Source organism: Arvicanthis niloticus, chromosome 9 (assembly GCF_011762505.2).
Source record: "Arvicanthis niloticus isolate mArvNil1 chromosome 9, mArvNil1.pat.X, whole genome shotgun sequence".
NCBI classification, from domain to species: domain Eukaryota; kingdom Metazoa; phylum Chordata; class Mammalia; order Rodentia; family Muridae; genus Arvicanthis; species Arvicanthis niloticus.
Window position 1 is genome coordinate 84,094,695 of NC_047666.1, and position 27,130 is coordinate 84,121,824.

At 43.7% G+C, this 27,130-nt stretch overlaps 1 protein-coding gene across 1 annotated transcript; it reads right to left on the reverse strand.

The window, feature by feature from the left end:
• Positions 1 to 5,781: 5,781 nt before the first annotated feature.
• Pthlh (parathyroid hormone like hormone) lies at positions 5,782 to 17,172 on the reverse strand. Its single transcript, XM_034512379.2, has 4 exons — positions 16,711 to 17,172; positions 16,396 to 16,521; positions 10,702 to 11,118; positions 5,782 to 6,277 (listed from the first exon to the last, which is right to left on the reverse strand). The coding sequence occupies exons 2-4, from the start codon at positions 16,494 to 16,496 to the stop codon at positions 6,268 to 6,270; spliced, it is 528 nt and encodes a 175-aa protein (XP_034368270.1). The 5' UTR covers positions 16,497 to 16,521; positions 16,711 to 17,172; the 3' UTR covers positions 5,782 to 6,267.
• Positions 17,173 to 27,130: the final 9,958 nt, after the last annotated feature.

A 27,130-nucleotide genomic window follows, 5' to 3' on the forward strand; every position in this document is an offset into this window, starting at 1 on the left:
CACAGGACACTTTCAGAAACAGAGTCCAGTGTTATCTGATCCCTGGCTGATCTCCAAAAGGAAAAATGTCCACTCCCCCCCTCCCACCCTGATGACAGAAGGTGGCCTTTCCCCTAAATCAAGTAGATCTGAATGGAAAACTTTCACCTTAATTGAATGATGCCTGGGGACACCAGGGGTAAGAGTGTTTTCTACAGAGGTGGACAGACAATACAATAGTAACCAACACCTTTCACTCTCTTTTCTGTATCTTGTAGAAGTAAGTCATCCAAAGCCAATTCAAAAGTAGAAATCCAGCAAAAAAGAATGTTTGATCTCATGGTCATTGTTTGTCCCTGTGTGGCCATGGGCACACACATCAGTTGTGTGTGGAAAGAGTGATGGCCAGCAGCATTTCTAAGTGTCCGCAGAGGAGTGAAAGGGCTCTGCAAGAAGCTGAGTGTTCAACAGAAAACCAGCCTGCCAGGGGAGGAGGGGGCAGGGAGAGCCGGCCTTGGAAAAACTGAATACTGAAGTTTTGGAGCAGGTTGAGAGGTAACAGGAGGGGAACGGTCTCCTCTCCAAGGTGGTCCCATTTTAAATATGTTTTAACCTTCTTACAAAAAGTGGCTCTCTGTGTATGCTTACATACCGCCTGCCAGCCAGCGAGCGCTCCCGCCCGCCCTTGCCACCTCCCTAGGGCAATAGCTGCTCATTCCTGGGTTCTGTAGACACCTGGGCTTCCTGGCTCTCTGTCTCTCTGTCTCTCTCTGTCTCTCTGTCTCTCTGTCTCTCTCTCTCTCTCTCTCTCTCTCTCTCTCTCTCTCTCTGTGTGTGTGTGTGTGTGTTGTAGGGAAAGACACACAAACAAAGTCAGAAAAAGAAAGAAAATGAGAGAAAGACACAGAAACACATATAGAGACTGAGATAGTGGTAGAAAGACAGGGAGAAATAAACAGTGAGACAGACATGAGAGACAGAGACAAACAAAGAGACCTTTAGAGACAGAAGGAGTAAAAGCAAAGTAGAGACAGAGGAAATCAAAAAGAGAATGAAAAAGATAAAGATAAAGATACACATATACAGACACACTCACACATGTACACACATACACAAGTACATACACATGTACACACAGACATATACACACATGTACACACATGTACAGATACTCTCATACACAGAAAAAGAGAGACAGAGAGAGACAGAAAGAGAGCAAACCTTGGAAGAGGGGTCCCCTCAGGCCAAAGAAGCTGGTCGGACAGAGCCCTGGGGAGCAGGAAGCAGGGAAGTAACTAGAAGTATAGTTCTTAGAACCCAGAATTTCCTTGAATGCACTGACAAGCAAGCAGCACTCAGCTTTCCTGTGACACTGGTGAGCTTTGCTAATATGCTAGTGTCGGGTAGAGCTTGCTGTGAACACTTTTTATCTTCTCTGACTGGGCAAGCTCTCGTCTAAGGCAGAATTGTGTAGCCTGCAAAACAGACTAAGAATCCCATTTCTGTGGATGTTACACATATGCTGAGGGATTACAAGTCAAGCTAGTATGTACACACACACACACACACACACACACACACACACACACACACACACAGCAGGTGCCCAGAAAACAATGAATATTCAGTCCACAACTAGGATACTTTGTTCTTTTTGACACAGTAGTTTTTGTAATGTTGCAAAATGCTACAAAGTATAACTTTAATTCTAGAATAAGATGACAGCTATGGGTAAGTCAGCTCACTCTCTTCTTTCATGTTTAGGGCTAGTCAGGCTACTGCGCTCCAGTACTTGCAGTTGGTGTTGACACCTGGTTTCACCAGTCCTTGGGATGAGTGAAAGGAAGACAGATGGGAGCTTGGAGCTAAGTGCGTGGGGCTTGGCTTGTTATTGTTTTGCATTTATTTTGTACAACATGGACCTCAACAGAACCACTTCCCAGCAGTTTTTTAATGACAACTTGGTGATCCGTGACCACCACTTATCTTACTCAAATGGAAGATGGCTGGACTATTTTTCTTTTCAGACCCCCAAAGCTGTGTGTACTCGGCAGGGAGTAGGAGTCTCTGTAGTAGCCTCTAGCTAACAATCCATTTTTCAAGAGTGACATACCTCGTGTTTATTCCAATTTATAAATGTCCTCCAGCTCTTAGGAAGATGTTTTGAAGTTTAATTAAAATGCAATTTAAAAACATAACACATCCCCATCGCACTCGTGTTAGGAACTTACACAGAGACGTGAATGTTCGCATCCTGATGCCGGTGGGTCTGGTTAGGAACTCTGTACATTAATCTTCTGTCAAAAGAGCAGCATGGCTTGTCTGCACACTGGGCCCTGTGGGTAACTTCTATGCCGTGTATTCACGGGAAGAGAACCTGATATTTTAAATTCTCCTCCCTTCCTGTGGGAGGTTGCTGTACCCTCAACACAAACCCTTACTTCTTATGCTTATGGAGCTGGAGAAGTCCCTGTGAAATCAGAGGCTGAGGAACAGAGGGCACTCTGGTGCACAGTGGAGAGCATGGTGTTACTCCCCAAGCTTCCTGTTACTGGAACGGGGGAAGGGCTCGAGGTGGGAGTCAGAATCCCCTTCTGTCTCCAGAGGCCTTGTTTAATCTTCTCCATATTTTGAAATCTCAAGGAGAATTTGTCCAACACCTATTAGACAGGCAGCTTCTGTGATAAGGCTGCAGCGTGGTGTTGGGCATTGGACATAGGCATCTACAAGGTGAATAGGGAGGCAGCAAGGGTTAGCTGTTTCTCTTGAGGAGTGAGCCCTGTCACATAAAGGCAGAATCTATTGGAAGAACACGTTAGCCCCTGGCACTTAGAGTTTTCATTTTGCCTTTGAAGAGCTCACTTGAGACTTCACGAGTAAGATGGAACCTGGCAACTGTATAGTAGACTCTTTCGTGGTAGTCTTGTATGTAAAACCTTCTGGGTCAAGAAAGGAAGGGAAGCAGGAAGGATCGGCACTTGAGATGACCTTCATCCTTAGTTTCAGGAAGTGTTTTAGGAACACTTCCTAGTTCAAGTTCCCAATACAATCTCCAGCACTTACAGAAGATAAAGGTCCTGCTGGCTTGGCTTCTGTCCATAGTGAGTTCTGAATTACAATAAACTTTGTGGGCAGAGGGGAAAGTAGCAACTAAGCTATCAGGAAGCTGCTCTAGAACTCAACTGTAGATTATGCAACTGTAACAGCTTGGGATGAATAAGAATTCTATCTAGAATAAGGTCAGACATGTGAAGGCTGGTTGGACGCCAGTGATGGACAGTTCATTGTTTAGTTAATGAACAAATACAGCATAGAAATTAAAGTCACACTTGACTCTTGTCTTCCTCTTGGTCCCATTACATAGTGTGTTAGAGCAACTTGGACTTGAAAACATTGGCTCTTTTTGTCCTTGTGTGAAGTAGGCATCTAGTGCTTGAGGGGTCTTTAAGTTGCTTTGTGTAGTCAGCACACCCTAACCATCACTGTATGCAGTTATGCCTTTTCAAAAAATGTTTAATTTCTTTACATTTTCAATTTAATATGGCCAGTAAGCCAAACTAGCATCTGTAATGAGGAAGGAAGATGCCAGTGTTGACATTTAACTTTCAAAAAGATGATACTGTTAACCTGAGGCTTTGCTGATAATGTAGCTCAGAATATCTGAACTGCGCTACAAAGTCATGTTTCACAATGATGGCTAAGACAGCATAAGTAAAGTATTATAGTTTTATATACAAGTGTCATTATGTATGTGCCCCTTGGAACTAACTCCACATTTATAAATATATTAGGTGTTTAATTAACACAAGATCTCTGTATGAATAAAGATTAAGTGGCCCGCTGGCAGATTTAGCTTCTTTTGATTAATTTCTGAGTATTCAGGCCAATTCATCTTATTTAAATTGCTATTGCTTGGGGAACATTGTCTAAATCTGTTGCAATATAGGATATTATTTGCTACATTTCTGTATGTTGATTTTTTGCTTTAATTTTATATTTGTGTTTTTCTGAAGGTTGTCTTGTTTCCTTCATATTCCTATTACATCATACTACAGTCCTTTTTGCACCACTGCCAGGGAAGACAGGGAGTGTCTAAAGTTAATGATAGGATCAAGAATGTTTTGGTAAGAATTGGTGACAGAAGGTCACACAGTTCATTTTTCCTACTCCTAGCATTGGGCTACTTAGAAAGATAAGCTTAAAGATGGCTTGCACTTAAAAGATCAAGCATGCCTCCCATTATCTGAGTTTTTTTTTTTTTTTTTTTTTAGAGACATTAAGACAGGGTTCCTCTAGGTAGCCCTGGATATCCTAAAATTCACTTATGTAGAATAGGCTGCCTTCAAACTCATGGAGATAAATTGGTCTTTAACTTCCAAATGCTATAATCAGAGGCAAGTGCTACCACACCTGACGTAGAAACATATCTTTCATGGGAACAACTTATAAAGCTTGGATACAGTCTTTCCAAGGTTTAGACTTTCAGATGGAGTTTTACATAACAAGCTGTAGCGGTTTTTTGAGGTGCTCCAAAGTACTTGAGTATACAAGTCTAGATTATGTATGGTACCTTAGCTTCTGAATATTCCTTAGCTATGAAAACCATCTCTACAAATCCATAAGAAGAAGTAAGAACAATGTCTCATATTTACCTGTCAATCTGAAGGTCGAGACCCAAGAGACAATGCTTATAATGTCAGTCCATGCCTGTCTTCTCCCTGCATTTCTTCCTTGTTCTTTTTAAAAATACACACGCGTCTTGCATCATTTCATAGTTTCATGTAGACACTGTTGTGTTGGTTCATGTAATCTGCATGTTGGTGTGGAAGAACCCTGGAGGAAGTTACTGCATTTTCTTCCTAAGTGCTTCCAATAATCTGATAGGCATCAGATAGGGTGCTGAGTATTGACAGAACATTCCTGAGCATGGGTGTGCTTGACTCGTAGGGTTTGGGTTGTACTGTTGTGTCTTATGCCGAACACACTTAAAGAACACAATTTCAAGTCAGGAGGAGGTGGGGGTGGCGCGCCCCTTTAACCCCAGCACTTAGGAGGCAGAGGCAGGTGGATCTCTGATTTTAAGGCCAGCCTGTTTTACACAGTGAGTCCCAGGACTCCACAGAGAAACCCTATCTTGGAAAGCCACGAAACAAAACAAAACAAAACAAAACACAATTTCATCAGAAGGTTGACAAAGAGTGTGAAGTTCACAATGGAGATGGGGTTCCCTGTGGTGCTAAGAGTGTGCTGTTGTTGACATTAGAGCCCCTGCAACTGAGATGCAGCCAAGTGACCCTCCTCTGTCAACCTTTTGACTTTTCCTGCAGCTTCTAAACCTTTCTCTCTTCTTCCTCTAGGATGAAACCATAACCAGCAGAATTCCTGAGCAGATCTTTTATTATTGTTATGAATGAGAGCAAGCACTTGCAAACTAAACTTTACATTGGCAAAATTTATTCAGAGTCAAAGTCTTGGGTCCAACTCTCCCTCTGGGTTTTAACTCTGGACAACCCTCTTTGACCCTTTCTCCTGACTTCTCTGCTTATTTTATTTATTTTTTTCTTTACTTTTCTTGTCTTTATTTCAACTTGAAGTACAGGCTGTTCAGCCATTCTATTGACTTGAACTAAAATATTGGAAAAAATATTTTTAAGTGGTTTTTAACTAAAAGGTAATGTGGACACATTGGAGTAGATGTCCATATAAACATATTAAGCTTAGGATTATATTCAAGTAGAATTAAAAAAAAGGTATTGTGTTTCTCTGATTAGAAACTTTAAAGAATAAAGTTCACATTGTGAGTCGTGGTGTAATTAGACTATATTTTATTAGACATTCTTTACAAATTTAAAATACTGCCATTTTTACATGCACAGAAGGAAATCGGTCTAGATAATTATATTTCAGAACTCATTAAAATGAACCACAAAATAGAGACACTTTTCTGTGTTAAATTTATCAACATACTTGATATGTAGACCTAAAGTGCGTTATGTTACAAAAAAAAAAAAAAAAAAAAAAAAAAAACCAGTCAGCAGCACCAAGATACATTTACAAATAAATACATCAGTTGACAAAATAAATTATGGTAACAGTGATAGTAATAACTGGATTAGCCTTGGCAAAAAAGGAAAAATATTCACATGACCCATGTGCAGTTTCCTGGGGAGACAGTTTGACCGTAATGCATTTACAGTATGTACAGGCAATAAATATGTCTAATACTCTCCATATGTTTACTGTTACAAAATCCCGTAACGTGTCCTTGGAAGATCTTCGATGAAAATTTCAATGCGTCCTGTGAAGACAAAGGAGGGGAAAAAAGAGATTAATCTCTCTTGCGGAAAGGACAACAGGCAATAAAGATGTGAAAGAGACAGGCAGGATCTCAGTGGGAAGAGATGGCGGGGACTCAAGCTGTACTTATGAAAAGTACCTCTTGGTTGTCCACCCATCTCAGGAACCTCAGCTACGGCGGGAGTTCTTGATCCAACTGAGAGGTCAGAGTGGCACAGACAGATAAGAGGGCCTGGATAGCCAACCATGGTCAGCTAGGAAAAGAAGAACCAGGCTGCCTGCTAGTGACATGTCAGGAAAACAGCAGGGTGCAGGATCTGGAGGATGAGGCAAGGTCAGGGCCTCAGACATCAGTGTTCCTCACTTAGAAGTTTATTTCTCGGCATATCTGATGTGAGTGGTCCAAAGTTTGTTTATTCTGCTTGGGTGCTCATTTAGCTGTGGACTGTGATGCTGGGGGGGGGGGGGTCCGGGATGCTGGACACACATTGGAAGAGGGGTTGTTAAACAGAACATGCTGTGTTCATGTGACGAGGCCTGTCATGTTTTTAAGCTGTCTTTGCACACTCATCATGAGGCTGATACTGGCCTTTAACTTCTCAGACAAAAGCAAGAATTATTTCTCTCTCCTAGTTTGGTTTGAATGGATCTTTTAAAGAGAAGCAAAAAACGTTCTCTTAAAAGAAAGACTCTCACTGGATAGCCCAGACCAGTCTCAAACTTGCAATCCTCCTGTTTCAGTAAAAAGTCTGTTTTTAAATGACCAGACACCTAGGAATAAACTGAGCTACCGTTGCTCTGTCTGTGTGATTACTCAGAGGTTGTGCTGGGGTGGAGACTGTAGTGATAGGGCCAGGGCACTGAGAGCTCCCTGACTCTTCTCTTTGTAAAATCTATTTCAGTGAAAACACACTCATTTATAAGGAAATTGGAGTAGGAATTGACTGTGTCATTGAATTAACAGTCGGATGTGTGGGTGGAGCCTTATGCTGCAGACATGTGTGGGTGTGGGAGTCAGAAAGTCTCGACCACTTTGGCGTGTCACATGCAACTTAAAGAAAAGTTGCTAACATGTAAGGAGTCTCCCGAAGCTGACTCTTGCAGTAGTTTTGATTGGGTTGGAATACTGAAAGAGCCCTAACTGCAGAGAAAAGGAGAGCTTAAGATGAATATTTGAGATAGATAGATGTTAGCAGTAAAGCAAAGTAATAATAATTCACTAATTTGTGAACTGCATCTACTAAAATGTGTCTTTCTAAGTGGCACTTATTAGATTGAGTTCAAGATAACAAAAGTGGAAATTAATAGCATTTTGAACAATTATTTTTCTCAGAAAGAAAGGAATAAATTTTCACCCTATCTAGGCTTTACTTGGCTCTTTCTGAATTTGTCTTTATTAAAAGGTACATACTAGAAAAGCCAAGTAAAATGTATCAAGTAGCTAGCATGAAGGGAGGTGTGTGTGTGTGGTATGCAGTGTGTGGTGTGTGTGGTGTATGTGTATGGTATGTGTGGTGTGCAGTGTGTGTGTGTGTGTGTGTTTGGCATGTGTCTGTGTATGGTGTGTGTGTGTGTTTGGTGTTTGTATGTGTGTGGTATGTGTATGGTGTGTGTGTGTGTTTGGTGTGTGTATGTGTGTGGTATGTGTATGTGTGATGTGTGTGTAGTATGTGGTGTGTGTTTGGTGTGCGTATGAGTAGTGTGTATGTGTGTACATGTGTGGTGTGTGTGGTATGTGTATTATTTGCGCCTGTGTGTGATAATACTTAAGAGTTTTAGGTTTTTTGGCCACTGAAAGGCTTTCATATTTTTCTAACTCAGTATTTTCTAAGCCAAAACACAATTTTTAGAAATGACTCCCTAGATGATTCGAGCTTCTTATAACAAGCATCACATTTTTTAATGCAATCATAAGGCTAAAAGTTATATATATTTCCTTTGATCATTTTATAGGAGAGGAAACAGGTAAATTTCCCTGTTCGTTTTCCTTAAGAAACTATATAATAATGTATACTAAAGCTCACACCTGCCACTTAGTTAGACTTCTGAAATCATTAGATAGCTCAGACGTAGAGAAATGATGTTCTTAAAAGGGCTGGTCACTTACAAACCTTTAAGATCTTTAATCTAAAGATTCCACTTGGGCTTCTCAGTCTGCATGTCTTAGCACATTGTGAGCAGCACACTCCTGGATCTCACCCTTCGTGATGACTTTCAGCCTGTGCCTGTCTTTGCTTAGGACACTGCCTCATTGTTTTTGCTAGATGCATTTTAATGGAGGCTTAGCACCAGACATAAGAATTGGTGAATGTTGATTATCAATATTTTTCAGACACCTCAAGACGAGTACAAACTTTAGAGGAAAGAAGTGTTTGTGAAAATTACTTATGCTTCTGTTTTTATAGTTCTAATGTAGACATATGTATACTGTAAGATAATTGATAAAGCAGGACTTAGCAGGAGCTTTTGCACTAGCTATAGATATATACATTGTATTTACCTCTTAAAGTACCCTTGGTATGTCAGTGAGTCAGGTCTGGTTAACTAGTTGCAGAATAGAGCACTGCTGTTCTTGGGAGTTCTCAAATGCAGTTGCACATTGAGTAAGGAATCTATAATGTATTCAATGTAACTTCTGTTTTATTTACTGTTTCTTAACAAATTGAGAGAGGGGGGATGAAGTATTGCCGCTTTGGACTCCCCCTTTGAGCTCTATAAACCTGTCTGTATCAAGTCAAAGAGCTGGAACAGCCATGGGGACTTTAAATAATGAGAATCATGAATTGCATACGATGTGTTCTTGTGTGGCTTTCCTCCTTCTTTCAAACCTCACACAAGTTCCATACTGAGAAGTAAAATGCCAAACAAAGCAGCAGATCCTATCAGTGGGTGTACATGGAGAAGTCTGTGCCAATGCAGCACTGGCCTGAGCACCAGGGAAAGAGGAACAAACCTAGCCGGGGTGGGGGTGCACAGTCCAATTCCATGAACTGACTCAGGTTCTCCAGTTGTGAGGTGTTTTGGTTTTATTTGTGGTAAAATGAAATTAATATCTGTCCCCCTTTTGCCTCATAGAAACTTGGCCACTTGCCATATAAAATACATAGCGAACACATACATGTATATGAAGTGAACAGAACCAAGTCTCTAGACGCCACAGCAAAGGCTTGAAATCATGTAATTGCATGTAATGTTCTCTTAACTCCCTGAGCTTGGTACTTTGTCACAGAAGACAAAAGCAAGTCTGACTCTTCATTTGCTTAAGGTGGTGGATGTTAATCTTAGACCCAAGACCTGAATCTGAGTTACTGAACTCTGTTACCTGTGAGTGCTCTGAGCCTCTGCTTATGTGAGAGAAGGGTAAACCAGCTGCAAGATATGACATCTCCTTATTTCTTACTGTATCAGTAGGGGAAACTGGTGCCAGCTTGTTATGCAAAAGTATATGAGAAAAACTGAAATCTAAACTAAGACTGAAAAATGTCAGAAACAGTTGCTTTTGGGGGGGGGTGGTTGGTAGAAACCAGCTCAGTTAATTAAATGAAATTGAAAACAAAATAAGTACAAAGCATGTGTTTCAAAAAAAAAAAACCCTTAATTTCTTTACATTAAAATAAGATGGAAGTGTAATAAAATACACTTAATTGAATAATGTGTGAATGTCTCAGAAATTCTTATGTGAGATACTGCCTGGCCATGTTGGTGGGGATTACCAAGGCCTTCTGAGTTCCTCTTTGAAAATAAGGAATGAAAAGCAAGAAATAAAAAAAAAACCTATCAGGAAAGTCTTCCAAGATGTTGACCTGAGGAACAAGTATAATTTCCCAGCAAACCATGGTGAGGCTCACCAGGTTCAGAAGCTCAGGTAAGGATTGAAATTACTAACTCTGTTGGTAGGAAATGCTTATAATTCCAGCATTTGAGAGGCTAAGGCAGGAGGATTGCTTTGAGTTCACAGTCAGCCTAGGCTATGAAGAAGACCCTTTGTGTGTCTGTGTCTGTCTGTCTGTCTGTCTGTCTGTCTGTCTGTCTCTCTCTCTCTCTCTCTTTGTGTGTGTGTGTATAGGAGTGAGGAAGACAGAAAGGGGAGTGTAAGGAGGAGAGGAGGGAGGTAAGGGAGGAAGGAGGAGGGGGAGAGGATGGGGAGGAACAGAGGAAGGAAGGAAGGAAGGAAGGAAGGAAGGAAGGAAGGAAGGAAGGAAGGAAGGAAGGAAAAACAAAGGTAGGTAGGTTGGTTGATTGGGCTGGCGGGAGGGAGGTAGGGAAATTAAATTGTTTAGCGGAATAATAAGGACTAGGACCCGGAGTGCGGCCTATACTGGTTTTAAATCATGTAGTCACAGATCAAGATACAGAAGATTCTGGGTCTCTGGGACCAAGGCAGAGGGAGCAAGGGGAGCCCTGCAGAGCACAGTGGACCAATACCTTGAGCTGGGCTCCAGTGAGGTCCTGGAAGTGTGAGGCAGGGGGTCCTCAAGCAGGCCACTCTCAGTTGTGCCTGGCCAGGCAGACCGAGTCCTTCGCTTCTTTTTCTCCTGCTCTCTGCGTTTCCCCGGCTTGCCTTTCTTCTTCTTCCCAGGTGTCTTGAGCGGCTGTTCTTTATATGTCTCTACCTTGTTGGTTTCCTGAGTTAGGTATCTGCCCTCATCGTCTGACCCAAACCGCACGGGGTGGTTTTTGGTGTTGGGAGCAGGTTTGGAGTTGGGGGACACCTCCGAGGTAGCTCTGATTTCGGCTGTGTGGATCTCAGCAATCAGATGGTGGAGGAAGAAACGGCGGCGCAAGTCTTGGATGGACTTGCCCTTGTCATGTAGTAGCTGATGTTCAGACACTGCACGTTTGCTGTCAGGGGAGAAGACAGTTGTCAGCAGAGGGTTCCTTGAAGGAATAAGCTGGTGAGTAGCTGGCTTCTAGAGTAGGGAGGGGAGAGAGGAACTGGAGACCTAGGAACCAGTCCCCAAGTCTCGCCATGGTGGGAACAGGAAAATTCTTGGGGCTTCATTTGTATAAAGTAAAGGGGTCATCGCACTCAGCTCCCATGCTTGCTGACAACATGATTCAGTTATGCTCAGAAATTAGGTTCAGTCACAAAACCCTAGCTCAGTTCAGTCTGCAGCACTGAAAATATATAATAAAGAATAAAATAAAAAATAAGTTGCCCTTAGGTCTTGCTGCAGAAAATCTAGCTAGGAGATGGACCCTCACTATGAACATTCTGTCACAGTTTCCAGAGTTCTGTTAGAGGAACAAACTCAGCCGTCCAGCTCCCAGGAAATGCAAATGAAGTTGTTCCAAGCTTACACACACACACACACACACACACACACACACACACACACACACACACACGGTGAGACCATGATAACACAAACAGCTGAAATAGAAAGTAAAGCAAGAAGACTGAGGGAGGACTGAAGGGAAGGGAAGGCAATTTAGGGAAACATCTGACCAAGATGCAAGAATGTAACATCTATGAATACTACTCCTCGGGAACCCTTTGTGAAGGCGGAGGGAGAGGCGGCCAAATAGGTAAATTTTCCCCTAAAGTAGTAGCAGCAGATGGTTTATTTCTGAACTCTGCCTTAATGAGATCTCCCAATTCCTCTTAATGTTTTCTTTTCAATTAAAAAATCTGAGAGGGACATAGGAAGATGGTGAGCACCCAGAATTTCAGTACTTAGAAAGCTGAGGCATGTGGATTGCTTTGAGTTTCAGAGCGTCTATGTTTTACACCAGTCACTACCCGTTACACCAACCATTGGGCTTGCTTCAACTCATACTTTCTCTTCTCCTTCCTCCCCCATCTCTTTATCTCTCTTTCATTTTTTTCTGTCCTTGTTTTTAGATTCCCAAGTACTGGGATCATAGGTGTGCACCACCATCTAAAGCTTTTAATTAAGTTTAGACCAAATTCCAGTTTTCACCAGTAGACCTAGCCATTTGAAATGGTTTCTCTTCAGAAGTATCTGAGTGTATTTCACAGGCCCACTTCCTGAGTGTTCTTATTTTATTTTACAAGACTGTCTGGGGCCCTTTAAATAGAACTTTGCCAACTCCTCAGAGAAACAAGAGAATAATGAACAATATCATCAGGCCCATTTTAAAGATGGGGAAAAGAGGGATGTTGATGAGATGACTTTTCCTAGTTTATATGAGGAAAGTCCAGAAAGCAAGGTTCTGATTCTCAAAAGTCCCCAACATCTTCTCAAACCCAGGTAAGGCAGAAGTGAGTGCCACAGCAAGGGGACAAGAAACAGCAAAGTATAGTGAGCCCATGATGATGGACCGACCAACTTCACCCAAAGTTGTTTTCCGCAGCAGAATGAGGAGGCAGGATTCTCAGAGCTCGGTTTACTGTGGGCATGGGGTGAGGTCAGAATGCCAGTCTCCTTGTAGTAGTCTGGTATGAGGACTGACTTTAAGCCATATAGCTGTTTTTTTTTTTTTTTTTTTTTTTTTAAGACATGACTTCATGAAAAGGAATTTAACAGGAGCCTGGTTTAAATGAGGCATGAAGGAGTCGCTCTTCCTTTCTGAAGGTGCCACATGTGAATAGATTAAAATTCTCTTACTCTGGTAACAGTTAGTAATCTGGAAACTTTTAATAATCTACAAATTTGAGGTTTGGGTACAATGTATTTATATCCTCTAATAACATTTTAAAGGACACAATTACTCTAATGGTGGCTTTCAGGGCACCACAGTTTAGAATATTTTACCAAAATATCCCATTTGAAAGAAACTTTTGCTGATAATTAATTGTCCTAGGGACTTCTATTTCCTTCCCAATTTCTGGCTGATGTACTTCTTGTCTTCAAGTTAATTTTCAATTCTATCTGAACCTGGAGCCAAACTTTTAATGGGTGGTCTATTTGAATCAAGTCACCATCGCCCCTGCCTCTGTCACTGGCATGGGTGTCTGTCATGTTGTCCAGCCCGTCACTATGAGTCATGGCACCCTCTTAGAAGCATCACAGCTTAGAAGCTGTACTTTCCCAAGATGATTCTCATGAAAAATGCAACAATAGTTTATCCTTGTGTTTTATAAAATACAAGTAGCATGGTGTTTGGTACCTCTCCAGTGGGGTACATGGTTCCTATCTTATGTACTCTTAAGACAAATTACTTAGTATCTTTAGGACGATTGCCTTTAAACTACTGTGGAGAACACATATATGTTTGGGAAATTGCATTAAAGGACTGGAAGAACACAATGATATCTTTATAATCAGTGGGAAATAAGCTTCATGAAATTATCCAAAATATTATAAGAGATGGTAGAGAAAATTGGATATTAGGGTTTGCCGGTAACTTAACATGAGCAAACAGGATAGATCTTGGTTGTGAGAAATAAATGAAGGGATTTTTCAACATAGATAACGCTGAAACATTTTAGCTGCAAATATGGCAACAATCATTATCTGTAAACATTTCCTAGCACAGTAGTTCACAAGGATCTTATTACAAACCAAAGTGCCAGTATGGAAAAAAATAATAAGGGCATTAATGCTTTATTGTCTTCTTTGATTATTGTAAAAAAAGAAAAAAGAAAAAGAAAAAGAAAAAGAAAAAATGGTCGAAAGTTTAACAGAGATAACTTGGACTTCAGTTAAAACATAGTTGTTCTGCTAGGAAGAGAAACATTCTCAAGGGAGCTTTCAAGGAGGAAAATGAAGTATCTCAGGAGCTGTCAAGGAAAGGGCAACAGCAGCCATGGAAAGTTCTCTGCCCGAGTTTGTGTGTGCTGATGTGAGGCTCGGGGGACACACTAGGAGTTTGGGAAAAGCTCTGTGGTCCACAGAGGAGACAGGGTTAGGGTGTTAGAGTTAGCATGACTCACAAAGCTGCCTTCCAACCCCCATGACTCAGTAGAAAGTTATTCCTTCATTATGTGGAATAGACCCAATCCGGTCTCAGCAAGACAGCCAATGGTGCCTCGGGCTTCTCCATCATTCGGGGTTCCCTTGCTATGGCAAACATGGAGAGCCTCTAGCCACTGTGTTTGTCTACACAGCAGCATCTACCCACCCCAACTTTCCAGTAGGCAATTGGATCATGACCTTAGTCATTACCATTCACCTTCCGATGGCTTAGGAAGCACACTTACTGTCTCTAAAAAAGGTAGCAGTCTCTAGCTTTAAAAAAATCAATACATCTTAAGCAGTGTCCCTAAAATTGCATATTAGGGTTTGTCGGTAAGTTAGAATTTCTTTTAAGGAGCTAGCCTCGTCTTGGGAAGTAGTCCATAAATGTTTTGTTCAGCACGTGTGCAAAAATAATGAGTTAAACAAACAAACAAACAAACTTCCATTTGGCTATGATAATTTAGACTCCCTCTAAAAACCACAGTTATTAGCCATTAGGTATGGGAGTGAGCATCTCTTAGTGTTATAACCATAGCCAAGTGTGAGCATTTTAACTACACTATTGTATTTCATCTACACACAGAGCTAGAACGGAGTCCCTAGCTACCAAATGGTTTCTGAGGAGTAGTTCTGTAAGATGCAACAAAGAAAGAGTTAAAAACAGCTGTAAGGACAGCTTAGTGCTATTTTATGCCGTCACTGTAGACTCAAGCACGGTTCATTTACTCTCTCTCAAAAGAGAAAATAGGTATTAAGCAACTTTAAAGAAAAAGTTGGCTCTGTTCCAAGACAGAAATTCTTATCCAAATAAATACAGTATGTAAGTGTGCTTTTTAAAAAAAAAAAAAATTCAGCTCATCTGTATTTATATTTGGATGTTAGGTAATTGAATTTCACACAAGTCTCGAAAATGAGCAAAAAGTCTGAAGACAATTTTGAGAAGTGAGCCAGCAGTACACTCACTCTTGGGACAATGCTGCCTTATCTCCAGTACAATGCTCTACACAACTTGCCTTAGGAGATTCATAATAGAGTTTCATTTTGGTGCCAAGATCCAGACATGTCTAAAGTAATTTCATTTAAAGATTTTTCTGCCGAACTAATAAGAATAGACCAGAAGCAGGCGCTGAACAGTTGCCTTTTTGTATACCCTCGGGAGTTTACAAGAAGCACCAGGAACCTGACTATAAATATTAGGTAGATATTGCTGCTTCTATTGTGAGGTGAGCAAGTTCTCCTAATGCCTTCTCCAGAGCCAAACGGCTCAGTTCTTAAACTTCATGGTTTTCCCATCGACCAGAGTCTGTGCTAAGAGAGCGGTCCTAGACGGTATTACTTCTACATTGACGAACATTAATAGTCTATCAAGACAGCAAGAGCCAAGCATGCCTACTACTTCCCAAAGACAGCAGCTGGTGTACTTAGATGTATGCTTATCTCAAAGTCAAAATTACTCTTATTAAAGAAATAAAAAAAAAAAAAAAAAGCAAAACAAAGACCAAACCACCAGCTGAGAATGCCTAACTCCAATCTTTCAGTCTACAATGCAAATATTTCGAGTCTGGATTAAAGAACCGTTAGCAATAATTCCAGGAAAAAGAAAGTTTCCACGCCTAAAGTCCATTTTGGAGGCAAGCACACCCGCCTTCCTGAATGGTATCGATACTAAAGTTGGACGTTTGCCACTAAAAAGTTGTTACTACTAAATTATATAATATGCTTTGTTATGTAACGCAGTCATGTTTTATATGCTTAAAATTATGTCATTCATAATAAAACTAGACAATTTTTGCTTTTCACACACAAACTGCCACCCACATTTAGACATGTGTGCGCGCGCGAACACACACACACACACACACACACACAAACACACACACAAGTGCACAGACAGTTCCTGAATTCCTCAGTTTCCTGCTGAGTTTCAAAACCTCCCGGTGGGTAAAGTAACTTTGGTGGTTCCCTCCAGGCAGATATCTTGCCAGTGGAGATTCTGAGAAAGACTGCCTCTTACAGAAAGGCACATCAAACTTGTCTCTTGCCTGTCTATTTTGGGGTCTCACTAGTTCTCTAGATGGCTCTCCTGGGCTCAGCTCCTTGCTAGCAGGTACCCCGTGACAGTGTCTAACTTAGGTTGGTAGCATCAGGGAAGGCTCTGCGCCCTAGGCTTCCTGGGCATCTGCCGCCTCAGCTTGGCCACCTCTGGCGCTGGTCTTCCCCACCCCTGACCCTAGGAGGAAGACCCGGTACTTACAGCCTGCGGCCAAGCCCCTCCACCGAGCGCCCGCGGGAGGGCACGGAGTAGCTGAGCAGGAACACCAGGACGCTCCACTGCTGAACCAGCCTCCGCAGCATCGTGCCGCTCGCTGGCTCTGGGGACCTGCAAGAGTGGAACCCGAGAGTCAGTCTTGGTTCTCCATCTCTTCCTCGTACTGCCCCGTTCCCTTTTTTGGAACCCCGTGGCTTCCCAGCAGCCACTCCAATGTCGAGGGCATCTCACAAGTTACGAGGAAAAAAGAAAACAAGAAAAAGAAAGCAAAAAAGTGTCTCCGAGCCCCTGAGCACTTACTTTTGTAGGAATCAGCGCCTCCAACTGTGCCTCTCTCAAACCGCACAGGCAAAAAGGGACCCGAGAGGGGAAAAGCAATCAGAGAGCTTCCTCTGAAAGAAGAGCGAAAACCGAGCGTTTTACATAGGCGTCGGGGATGCGTGGCGCGTTGCTGTGGCTCCCATAGCAGTGTCTAATTCGTCTTGGCGGCAGCGCTCTGGGTCCTGGGGCAGGGCAAACTTCTCTTCAAACGCGAGTGTCCCGCAGGAGTCAGCTGTCCTGCGCACCGGGCCTCTGGGTGCACAGCCACTTGCGGCAGAGCGCGTATATATACATAGCTGTTGGTCTACCTCCTCCGGTGGGCTGGTTGCTTCCGGAAAGTTGATTCCACAACGCCCTTGAACAAGTTGCAGGCGCGCGTGTCGTGGATGCGAGGGCCAGGTGGCCGCGAGGGCGGGTTCCGGCGGCGGGGCGGAGCGGCCCAGCTGGGGCGGCGCAGGTTGGAGACGAGCTGTGAGCCCAGCCCTGGAAGGTTCACACGCTCCGGGGCCAACCTGCTGAGAAGTGAGCGAGTCGCAAAGAGGTGGCGCCCGAGGAACGCGCGCCGGCGGAGCAGGCAGGGGTGAGCCGGCCGGCGGGGGCGGGGAGCACAGGGGAGCCGAGAGCCACGGAGCCCCACCCCAGTCCCAGTCCGCGTGGGCCGATCTGACGTTCTTCTCCTTCTGAACCGGCCTGCTGCCGCCTGAGTCGCAGGTCCAGGAGCCCGGTCCCCACGGGCGGCAAGGAGGAACCCCGGGTGGCCTGCGAATCCCAAGAGTCCCAAGCTCTCTTGCAAGCTCGCACTGCTGCGAGCCAGCCTTCCTGCCTGGTGTGGCCTTCTCCTGGGGAGGGGACTAACCCTAAAACCCAGGAGAGCAAAGGCGATTTTTGGCCTTACTGTTTAGGGAGGACTAGGGACATCACATCTGGAGCAGATCCTAGAAAGGGTGTGTGAGCAAGGATGAAGACCCACTCTGTGATCACAGAGGACTTGGAGCGCACAAAGTCCTTCTAACTCACCCTTCCTCTGATAACCTACTCTCTGTCCTGCTATAGATTGACTGAGTGAGCTTATCCCAGTTGCTTCAGTTTCTCAGCGCTGCTGGGCGGGGTGGGGAGAAAGTTGTGAGTTACTGGTTCTTATACAGGAAAGGGAATAGAGGTGTGTGTGTGTGTGTGTGTGTGTGTGTGTGTGTGTGTGTGTGTACGGGTTCCCCCAGGTTCTAGATCCCGCTGAAATGAACATGGGAACCATTCAAGTTTGCCTTCTAGACAATCCTGCTGGAATTTTTCATCTGTCTCTCTAGGAGGCTAGTGTCACTCAAAGACCTTTGTCAGGCCTGGGCTGTCGCCCTGATGCTCTACAGACTTCTGGGGGTGGGTACAGCTAGGACTTCTCACTCCTCCCCTTCTGAAGCCTTGCTGCTGGCCAGCAGTTAAGCTTTCAGCTGTCTTGGGCGGGGTCCCCTCTCATCAGAAGCCCTTGTCTCCTTCCCTTGATTACTTTAAACTTCATACTTGTTTTAAAAAAAAAAAATTGGCTTCTTCCCACCTTAAAAAGAAACCCGGGAATTTCCATAACGTCCTTTAAGCGGTTAAGAATTTGCAACTGTTTGACTTGTTTGCATGGCACGAAAAGACAACGTTTGAACCTGTGACACTGTGATAACCCTTCCCCAAAGATGCTGGGACCCTAATTGATCTGAAGTAGGGAACCCTGTAAGAGGAAAAGAAGGGACTCGCAAAGCAACCATTCTGCTGTGTTCCCTGAGACTTGTTTAACATTAAAAATGATATTTGCTTCACCACCAAAAAAAAAAAAAAAATTCCAAAGGTACTTTGCCAAGTCTCAAATTACTCTGACTTAAAAAGAAAATAATCCCCCAATAAAAGGTTGAAACAAAAACTAGACACACTATTCGTTAAAAGCTGGAATTTATACACTACTTTGATTTATGTTGCTATTTTCCTAATTAGACAAAATTGACCCTCTTCTCTTTCCTTCCTTTCTCTACCCCATCACTCACCATCTTTTCTGAGGCTAATGGAAAAACATTATCCATTTTAAAAGAATTTCCTCTCCTGGAAACACAAAGAGAAACTATAGAGAAAATGTAGAGAATGAGGAATAAGTAGCTTTATCTCCTCAGAATTAAACACTTTCTCATGCTCTGTTGCTTTACTTTTTCCTTGAGTTACAAACTCCTCCATGTTCTGGCCAAGGAAGGGACATCCTGACAGTCTCATTCAGAAATATTTGTTTTGTAAAATCAAGTCTTTAATGAATAAAAAGCTTTGTGTAAGTGGTCTTTTCCATTATGAGGAAGCAGGCCCTGCTCCAAGGGGACTGTGTTCCTTAATGTAGAAATTACCTTTAGTGTCTATCTACCCAGCCCCTGATTCTTTGCCTTGACTGCAAAGGGTGTTTTATGACATCATAATCTAAGTTCTGATCTTGCTAAGGTCACAAGGCAGCAAGGAAACAGAGAGGGAACCCAACCCCCAGATTTATGAACAGGTCACATGCTTGATCAGGTGACAAGTTTGCTTAGGCTTTCTGTCACACAAGTGCGCCTTGGCAAACATGAGGTTCTGAAGGTCTGTCCCTGCCAGTCCACATTCATGGAAACACTGAACTCAAGAACAGTGTCTAGGCTCCCTGCTCTGTAAGTGACAGTTTTCCAAATCCAGCTTTCAAGGAGGGGCCCCGCACGCACAAGTTCATGGTGGTCACCAGTTTATAGGTGTTACCTGGGTGTTTCCTCTTTGGAGAGAAGCTAATGGAAAACTCAAAGTTGTCCTTGTATTCTGTACTTTCTCTGTCTTCCTTTTGGGTCAAATGATAAGCAAAGAAATAAACATTTGATTTATGTGTCCAAGTCCTACTTAGGATTAGCTACCAATTCTCACGTCTGCCAGTAGCTCTAGGTCAAGTCTCCAAAATCCCACAAAACCAAACAAATGTCATCGTCCTTTGTCTCCTCTGGCCACTTTGTCATTGATAAAAGTTACCCCTTCGAGTAGTGTCCACGCTTGATTCCGTGGGATCACAGCTCCGATGACTCGCCCACTGGGACAGGAGGAGAAGGCGAGGGCCCTCAAAGACTGCCCAGAGGAAAGGGAACATGAGGCTTGAGCATCCACAGAGGAGGAGTCACCTGTGAGGATAAAACTCTGCTAATACCTGGAATGCCACTCCAGGGAGCGGCTGAAGAGTGTGCCAGGCTGATGAGATCCTCCTGTGATCAGAAAAATGGACCCCACACTTTTTCTCATCCATTAAAACCCTGGAAATGCTCTGCTTTCTTCAAACATGACCGGAAGACCATCTAGTAGACGCCTTTCAGAGCCCAACATGATGCAAGCTACCACAGTCTTAGGAAGATGGGGTTTCAAGGTCCCACACCTGTGTACCCTCACACCCATGGCTAGCAAGAAATATCTGAGGAGAGGGAGGGAAGGAGGGAAGGAGGGAAGGAGGGAAGGAGGGAAGGAGGGAAGGAGGGAAGGAGGGAAAGAAACAGCATCATTTGGGCTGCTGCTCTTTAGAAGCCTTTTGCTGAGTCAAGTTCTTGGCTCCCTCGAGCAGACAGCTCTGGACTTGCATGTGACCACAAATGGGATTCAAAGACACCCCCTGTTCAAAGGACAGTCTCTTGCCATGTTGCAGAAAGTTCTAGCTGTAGTCCAGTTCCATGTGAACCTGGCAGGCTGCCTAGAAGGCCTCATCCCCAGGTGAGGCTGGACCTTGGAGCATTTGCTTCCTTGTCCCCATTGTCTCCCCAGTCCCCAGGTAAAACCAGGCACTTTGCAGTCTCTCCTTGGGGCAGCCCGTACACTATGTACCTGCCTTCTCAGTCAGAAAGACTTCTGGACACGGGAGGGTTGGTGAGGATTTGCATGTTTTGTTTTGAGCAGCTCGCTGTATGGTTCTGGGACCCGCCTGCTTTTTCAGGCTGTCAGAACTAAGGCCATGACAGAGCACAGCCTCCTTTTAGGATCTCTTTGGCTTTGTGGGCCAGAGACAGCAAGAAGAGGCCCAGGGTACTTGGGAGAGCACCCAGGATTGGGAGGTCATTACAGCAGCAGAGTGGCCGAGTACTTACATCCCCATTTACAGGGAAGGGGTGAGTTTGGCTTTCCTGGAGCTCAGACTAAATGGAAGCTTTAGGAGCCCGGGTCCTCTTGCCTTCATTCACCCAATGTTCCCGGGCTTCCTTGGCTATGTCCCCTAAGCTTCTAGACTCCCCACGGCCAAAGATTTGCTCAGAGCAGAAGAATTGAGGCACTCTTCCTCATTGCATCATGTAAAGGGATGAGAAATATTGGGTGCCTGGTGATGGTACGGCTCTTAAACAGAGTCACTAACCTAATGCATGGGTGGCCCTCTGTTTCTCCCAGAGAAGACTCGGGGAACATGTGACCCAGGGACAGGGGTTCAGGATATTCTCCAAATCCTCTGAGATGGGCTGTCTTGCTCCAAGTTAGAAGTGTAATAAACCCCAGGGATATGATGAAGAAAAATTCTCGACAGACTGGGGCTGAGAAAAGGGTGGGTGGACTGCTCCCCTTATCCCAGTCCAGGGAGTACTACTTCCTGCTACCCTCCCCAGTTCCTTAAAGCTCACCATCGCCAGAGGTCCAGGGCCGCCTGCTTTATGTCGATTAACACACACTGTGCAGCCAAGGCAGAGTGAGGGGCTGCGAGGGAGAGGAGAGGAAATGAAGGAGTGGTTGGAGATTCTCTGTGCCAGAGGTCTTCATATGATGCTTAAAAACCAGTGACTCTAGAAAAGATCACATTTCAGGCAAGGATTTGGTTACTTAGTCCTGCTGCCTACCCCACACTTATGCTGCTTGCCTGGCGCTGGTGCGGATCACAGAAGGGTGCAGAGTGAGGAACACACTGCGGGTGACTCCTTTGGAGTTTGTGAGCGCGCAAAGCTGGCTGGGGCAGCAGTGAGCTGTCCATGGTGGTTAGGACGACTTGATGTGCGTGCAGGCGATCCCAGACAGCCCTTAGCCCCAGAGCACAGCCTGGGACATTGCCAGCACCTGCATCGGCTGCATGCATGCATGCATGCATGCATATGGGCAGCTTCAGCGAGAGTTCTCACTCAGACTCTATTACTCGGGCACATGGTCAAACTTCTCCTGTCCAAATTGTGGAGTCTCTGCCCAGTTCCTTCCTGAAGCTGACTGCCACCCCCTACCCCCACCTTCCAGGCAGCACCTCACAATTTTTAGACAACCGTGGGTACCTTATCACCCTCTTTCTCTCTGACCCACCCTTAGCTGAAGAATGAGACCTATGTCAATGATCTTGTCATGGTGGGAAGCAGAGAAATGGGTCCACAGCTCTCCCTTTTAGAGAGGTGGAAACTGAGTCCCAGAGTTGGTTAGAAAGCACTGGGGTTTCAGTCTGGTCATTTCCTGCAGATGATAGATGCAGTAGACCTTAACCAGAGGATCATTTTCTTTACTTATCCGAGCCTTCAAGGCTCTGTTTTTTTCTCCTAACAATAGAGGGAATACATTACTACAGGAGATTGCTCTTAGGTCCATTTTGCACTGTGTTCCAAGAGACCTTTAAGTCAAACCCAAAATAAATTCTTATACACTGTAAAGCAAGGAATACATTGACTTTTAATAATTGCCACATTTCACTTTTCCATCTTTTTTTCATATCGCTGTTGAGGATTCATTCCCATCTGAATAATAAATTGTGTATTGCAAAAACCCTACACACCACTGTAGATATTGGTTACTATGTTCATAGTTTGCAGCTTCGTCTATAGAATGTACACATGAACATCCAGTTTATGAGAGACCTTCCACACATGACATGTGCACAGAACACACGTTTTAATGCGTTTCTTTCCTTTCTAGTCATGATATAGGGCCACTGAGACAGCTCTTGGAGAAAGGTACTTGCTGCCAAGTCTGAGGACCTGAGTTTCATCTCCTAGATGTAGCAGAAAGAGTGAAGCAAACACAGCATATTTTATTATTGTTTTGTAATTTAGAGGGTTGATTTTCTCCTGGGAATTCCTTTTGATTTTCATTTTTGAAGTCTCTGTGAACATTTGTGTGTGTGTACCCATGCACTTTTTTGTCTGTGTGAGTGTAGGACTGTGCATATCACAGTGTGCATAGTCAGAACACAGCCTCATTGTTGGCTCCCACCCTTGTACCATCGCTGGACACAGGGCTGCTGCTGTGCTGTGCACACTGCACTAGCTGGCCTTGAAGCTTCTGGGCATTCTTCTGTCTGCCTTCCAATCTTCTCACAAAAGCCCTAGGATTACAGGAGTGTGCCAGTGGGTCCAGCTTTCCTTGTGTTCTGAATATCCAGACTGGGGTTCTCATCTTTGCATAGCAAATGTTTTACTTACTGAGACATCTCCCCCATATGCATTCTTTTTTCTATGGACATGTGTGCACAGGAATACCACTTTCCTCTTCAGAGGCAAGATCAGTAGAATGATAAAACAAATCCATCACTCTTGGCTTTCTAGGTGGGTGCTGGGGATTGAACTCAGGCCCCAGTGCTTGCAAGACTCACGTTTTAAAGACTGAGCCAAATCTCTAGTCCCTGCTCTGTGAATTTCTTGGCACTTTTTCCCAATGGAAAAAAAAGATTGAATGATATATACTAGCTTTCACCATCTTATACTTTATGTTCATACAATTTAGGGTGTTCTTTTTTAATGTGTGTGTGCATGCATATGCCAATGTATATGTGTATGCATACATGTATGCATGTGTGTACATGTGTGGTCAATGCATTTGGAAGCTAGTGGTCACCTTTAGGTGTTGTTCCTTAGAGGCCATTATTCTGTTTTTGCAATAGGGTCTCTGACTGAGGCCTAGGACTTGCAGATTAGGCCAGGATGGCTACCAGCCTCAGGATAGGGATAGGCCTGTCTTCCTGGAACTGCAGGTATTCTGCTATGGCTGACTTTTTGGGTGGATGATGGGGAATCTGAACTCTTTATGCCTGAAGTCTTCATGCTTACACAGCAAGTGTTTTACCAACTGAGCTATCTTCCCAGCTCCTGTTTTTGCTTCTATACCCTGTCTTGTTAATTTTCCACTGCCCTTTCTCCTGTGATGATGTTAAGTCAGTTTTCCATTGTGTTTTCCTTAATTGCTTCGCTTTCTATACTTTTGGCAGCTGGGGATCTCAGGTCTCATTCATGCTAAGAACATGCCTGCCCCTGAGCTATGCTCTAAGATACTGGTCTATTTCTTTCTAAAAAAGGTTATTCCTAATAAGCTGTTAATTTGGTTTTGAGGTCTTTTATCTATTAAATTAAAATTTATTACCTATGCCTTTATCTATTAAATTAAACCCACACTTACTAGAGAGCTTGACTACATGCCATCAGCAGCTTGTCCTGTCCCCTGCTCCGAAGAAAGAAACCGTGCAACTGTATTTCCCACGGACTAAAGCAAACACGTAAAGGGGAAGTGCCCACCCTCTCGAGCTCTGCTCTCATTCTCAGTGTGCCCACTGCACTTGTTCAGTGTAGGCTCTCTGGGGGGCATTTGTGGAATCAACTTGATTCACTATTCTGTGTTCTCTCCCTACTCACCTTTGAGAGACGAAAACACACTTAAAGTTATATGACACATTGTCCCAAATTCATAGGCAATGCTCTTTGATCTGCTCCTAGGAGGTGTTCAGAAGCATGTTCTTTTAAAAACTTATGGCATGGGGTTGGGGTGATGTCTCCATGGCTAAAGCCTTGGAACATGAACAACAAGCATGAAGACCAGAGCTTGCTTCTTCAGCACCCGTGTAAATGCCCACTGGGTACAGTGGCCCCTTGAAGACTAGCATTTGAAAGGGTGAGTCAGGGTTACTTGAGTAAGCTAGCTAGATAGACTGTCTGTCTTGGTGATCTCTGAGATCAGCTGAGAGGGCCTGACTAGATAGACTGTCTGTCTTGATGATCTCTGGGATCAACTGAGAGAGCCTGACTAGATAGATTTTCTATCTTAGTGATCTCTGAGATCAACTGAGAGAGCCTGACTAGATAGATTGTCTATCTTAGTGATCTCTGAGATCAACTGAGAGGGCCTGACTAGTAAATATGTTAGAAAGTGAGAAAGTGAGAAAAGTCAGTCTTGTATTCATGCACACATATGCACACATACACATGTACACACACACACACATACACACACATGCTAAATGCTTGGAATTTCAGTCCTTTTTCATCTCATCTGTGTTTCTATCCCTAAAGACTGGCAATTGGGAAGTAGTTATTTGAACTCATGATTTCTTAGAGTATATTGGGGCTGGGGATGTCACTAGGAGGTTCGAGTGTCAGCCTTGCACATTTAAGTGTTTTATCCTTAGCATCAGAAGAAAGAAAAAACAACAAAACAGTTATTAGGTGGAAATATTTGTGTTTAAAATTTTCAACCAGACTTAGCAGAGTTCTGTCACACATTGCTTTTACCACTCATCCTGATGATCTAATAATTAACAAAGGCCCACCAAGGAACACTTTGTGGTTAAAAGAGGAAACTGGCTTTTGTAAAAAGGATTTTTAAAAACTTCTTTCTGCTCTTGTTGTTGCAAAGCAGTTTTCAGAATAGGTAAAAGTGTATGTGTCGGTGGTGGTTATATTGATCTTTGAAAGACTGTGATGGCCTTACACAGAACCAGAACTCCAGTGTGGTTGACAGGGTTCCAAAAACCCCATGTCTCAAAAAGAGTTTCCCTGTCAAGTACACCGGGATGTGCTTCTCGGTCTCTAACACACAGGCTGGGCATCACAGTCTTTCCCTCATCTCATTCCAACCCCTGTGTGGTAAAACCAAAGAGCCTCTGGACCAGGGGAGGATGGAATGGACCAAGGAGCTCTCTAAGATCCTCCTCAGCCTTCGAGACAGTTGAGAGGCTGCCTGTCTGCTAAGTAGTGCAAAGTGTCTCAAGGGCTGTCTTTGGGGCTGTGGACATAATTTATGATTTCATCTAGAGGCTGAAAGAAGGTTCTTGTGTCCTTCTGGCATGGGCAGACCGTGTTCAGATCCAAGCTCTAATACTTAGGGTTGATTTTTAGCTAACAACACCGTAGGTCCTCTTGTTACACACCCAAAACACGAACGGCAAATATTATATTAGACTGCAATACTGCCAAACTGTGAGGAGGTTGGTACATCCTAAGTATATAAACAGCCACTATTATCTAAAGACAGATTGCATCTGAGAACCGAGCTGTTATTCAGGTCAAACTGAGAGAACGAAAACCGTAAAACATCCCCCTCCCCCTTGACTCAACTCTTTAAAATATCACGATTTTCCATTCAGACCTTATATGCAAAAAAAGTTTTTTTTTTTTTTTTGGTTCTGTCTTATACAACGAGATTAATGGCAATCCTTGAAAGTTAATTATGGTACTGAAAGACTTCAGTCACATTTCTGCTAAAAATAAACTGGAGACAGAATAGTGCCCTGGATTCTCAATTGCTTACATCTGGTTCCTATTTCTGAGAGACACGTTTGGTTCTTAGACAGTTCATTCACAGCCATTGGAGGTCCTGTTTCCTGTCCCCGATGGGGAGAGCTTGTGATAACCAGCAGGTTGTGATGGTTCGGTTGTGAACTTATCCTCTTCTAGCCGAGCTGTCTCTCAGGCCAGATCCATGGGTTTTTATTTTTCATGTGAACGCTGCAGTTTTCTGCACAAGGAGACGAGAAACACTTCATCAGCGAATCCAAGCATTCACAGGACCGGGCCATGTGGTGATAGTGCGTCACAACCAGGTTCAGAGGAGCCACTGGCGAGTAATAGCATAGAAGCCACTCCAGCTCAGACTTCTTTAAAACAAGGTAACAAAGAAAAAAGAGGAAAACGAAGAGGAAGATGAGATGGAGGAAGAGAGGTGAGACATGGAAGAAAGAAAATAATAGAAGGGATTGTTTTGACAGCAAGGAGTCATCTGGCCCCTCACCACACTGCTCATTACACAATGGAAATTGTTCTTAAAAAACCACATTAATGCCAGACTACGAAGACAAAGAGTTAAGCTGTATGAGCCACTGGCTGAAAACAATTTGGGGAATTCCTCCTCATTCGTGGAGAGGCCAGGGCGTGGCAACGTGGCGACAAGTGAAGTAGTGATGTGGTGACGTGATGGGTGACGTGGTGACGTGGTGACGTGATGACCTGATGACGTGATGACGTGATGACGTGGTGATGTAGGACTTGAGCACTTGCTGATATGGACAGATGTATCAGCGTAACCCTAATTCATGAAGCATCTTCTTCCCCTATCTAGACTCTAAAGCTGCTCTCCGTGTAAGCGACATATAACCGTTTTCCAATGTACAGCGGTTCTATTAGAAGATCCTATAGGCAGGTGTGATTGACAAGTGTCTGGAATC

Excerpts from the sequence above, each read along its gene's own strand:
- Pthlh (XM_034512379.2), bottom strand. The coding sequence starts at position 16,496 with ATGCTGCGGAGGCTGGTTCAGCAGTGGAGCGTCCTGGTGTTCCTGCTC. Across the intron at positions 11,119-16,395 it reads GAGGGGCTTGGCCGCAGGCT|CAAACGTGCAGTGTCTGAAC; the intron begins GTAAGTACCGGG and ends CTCCCCTGACAG.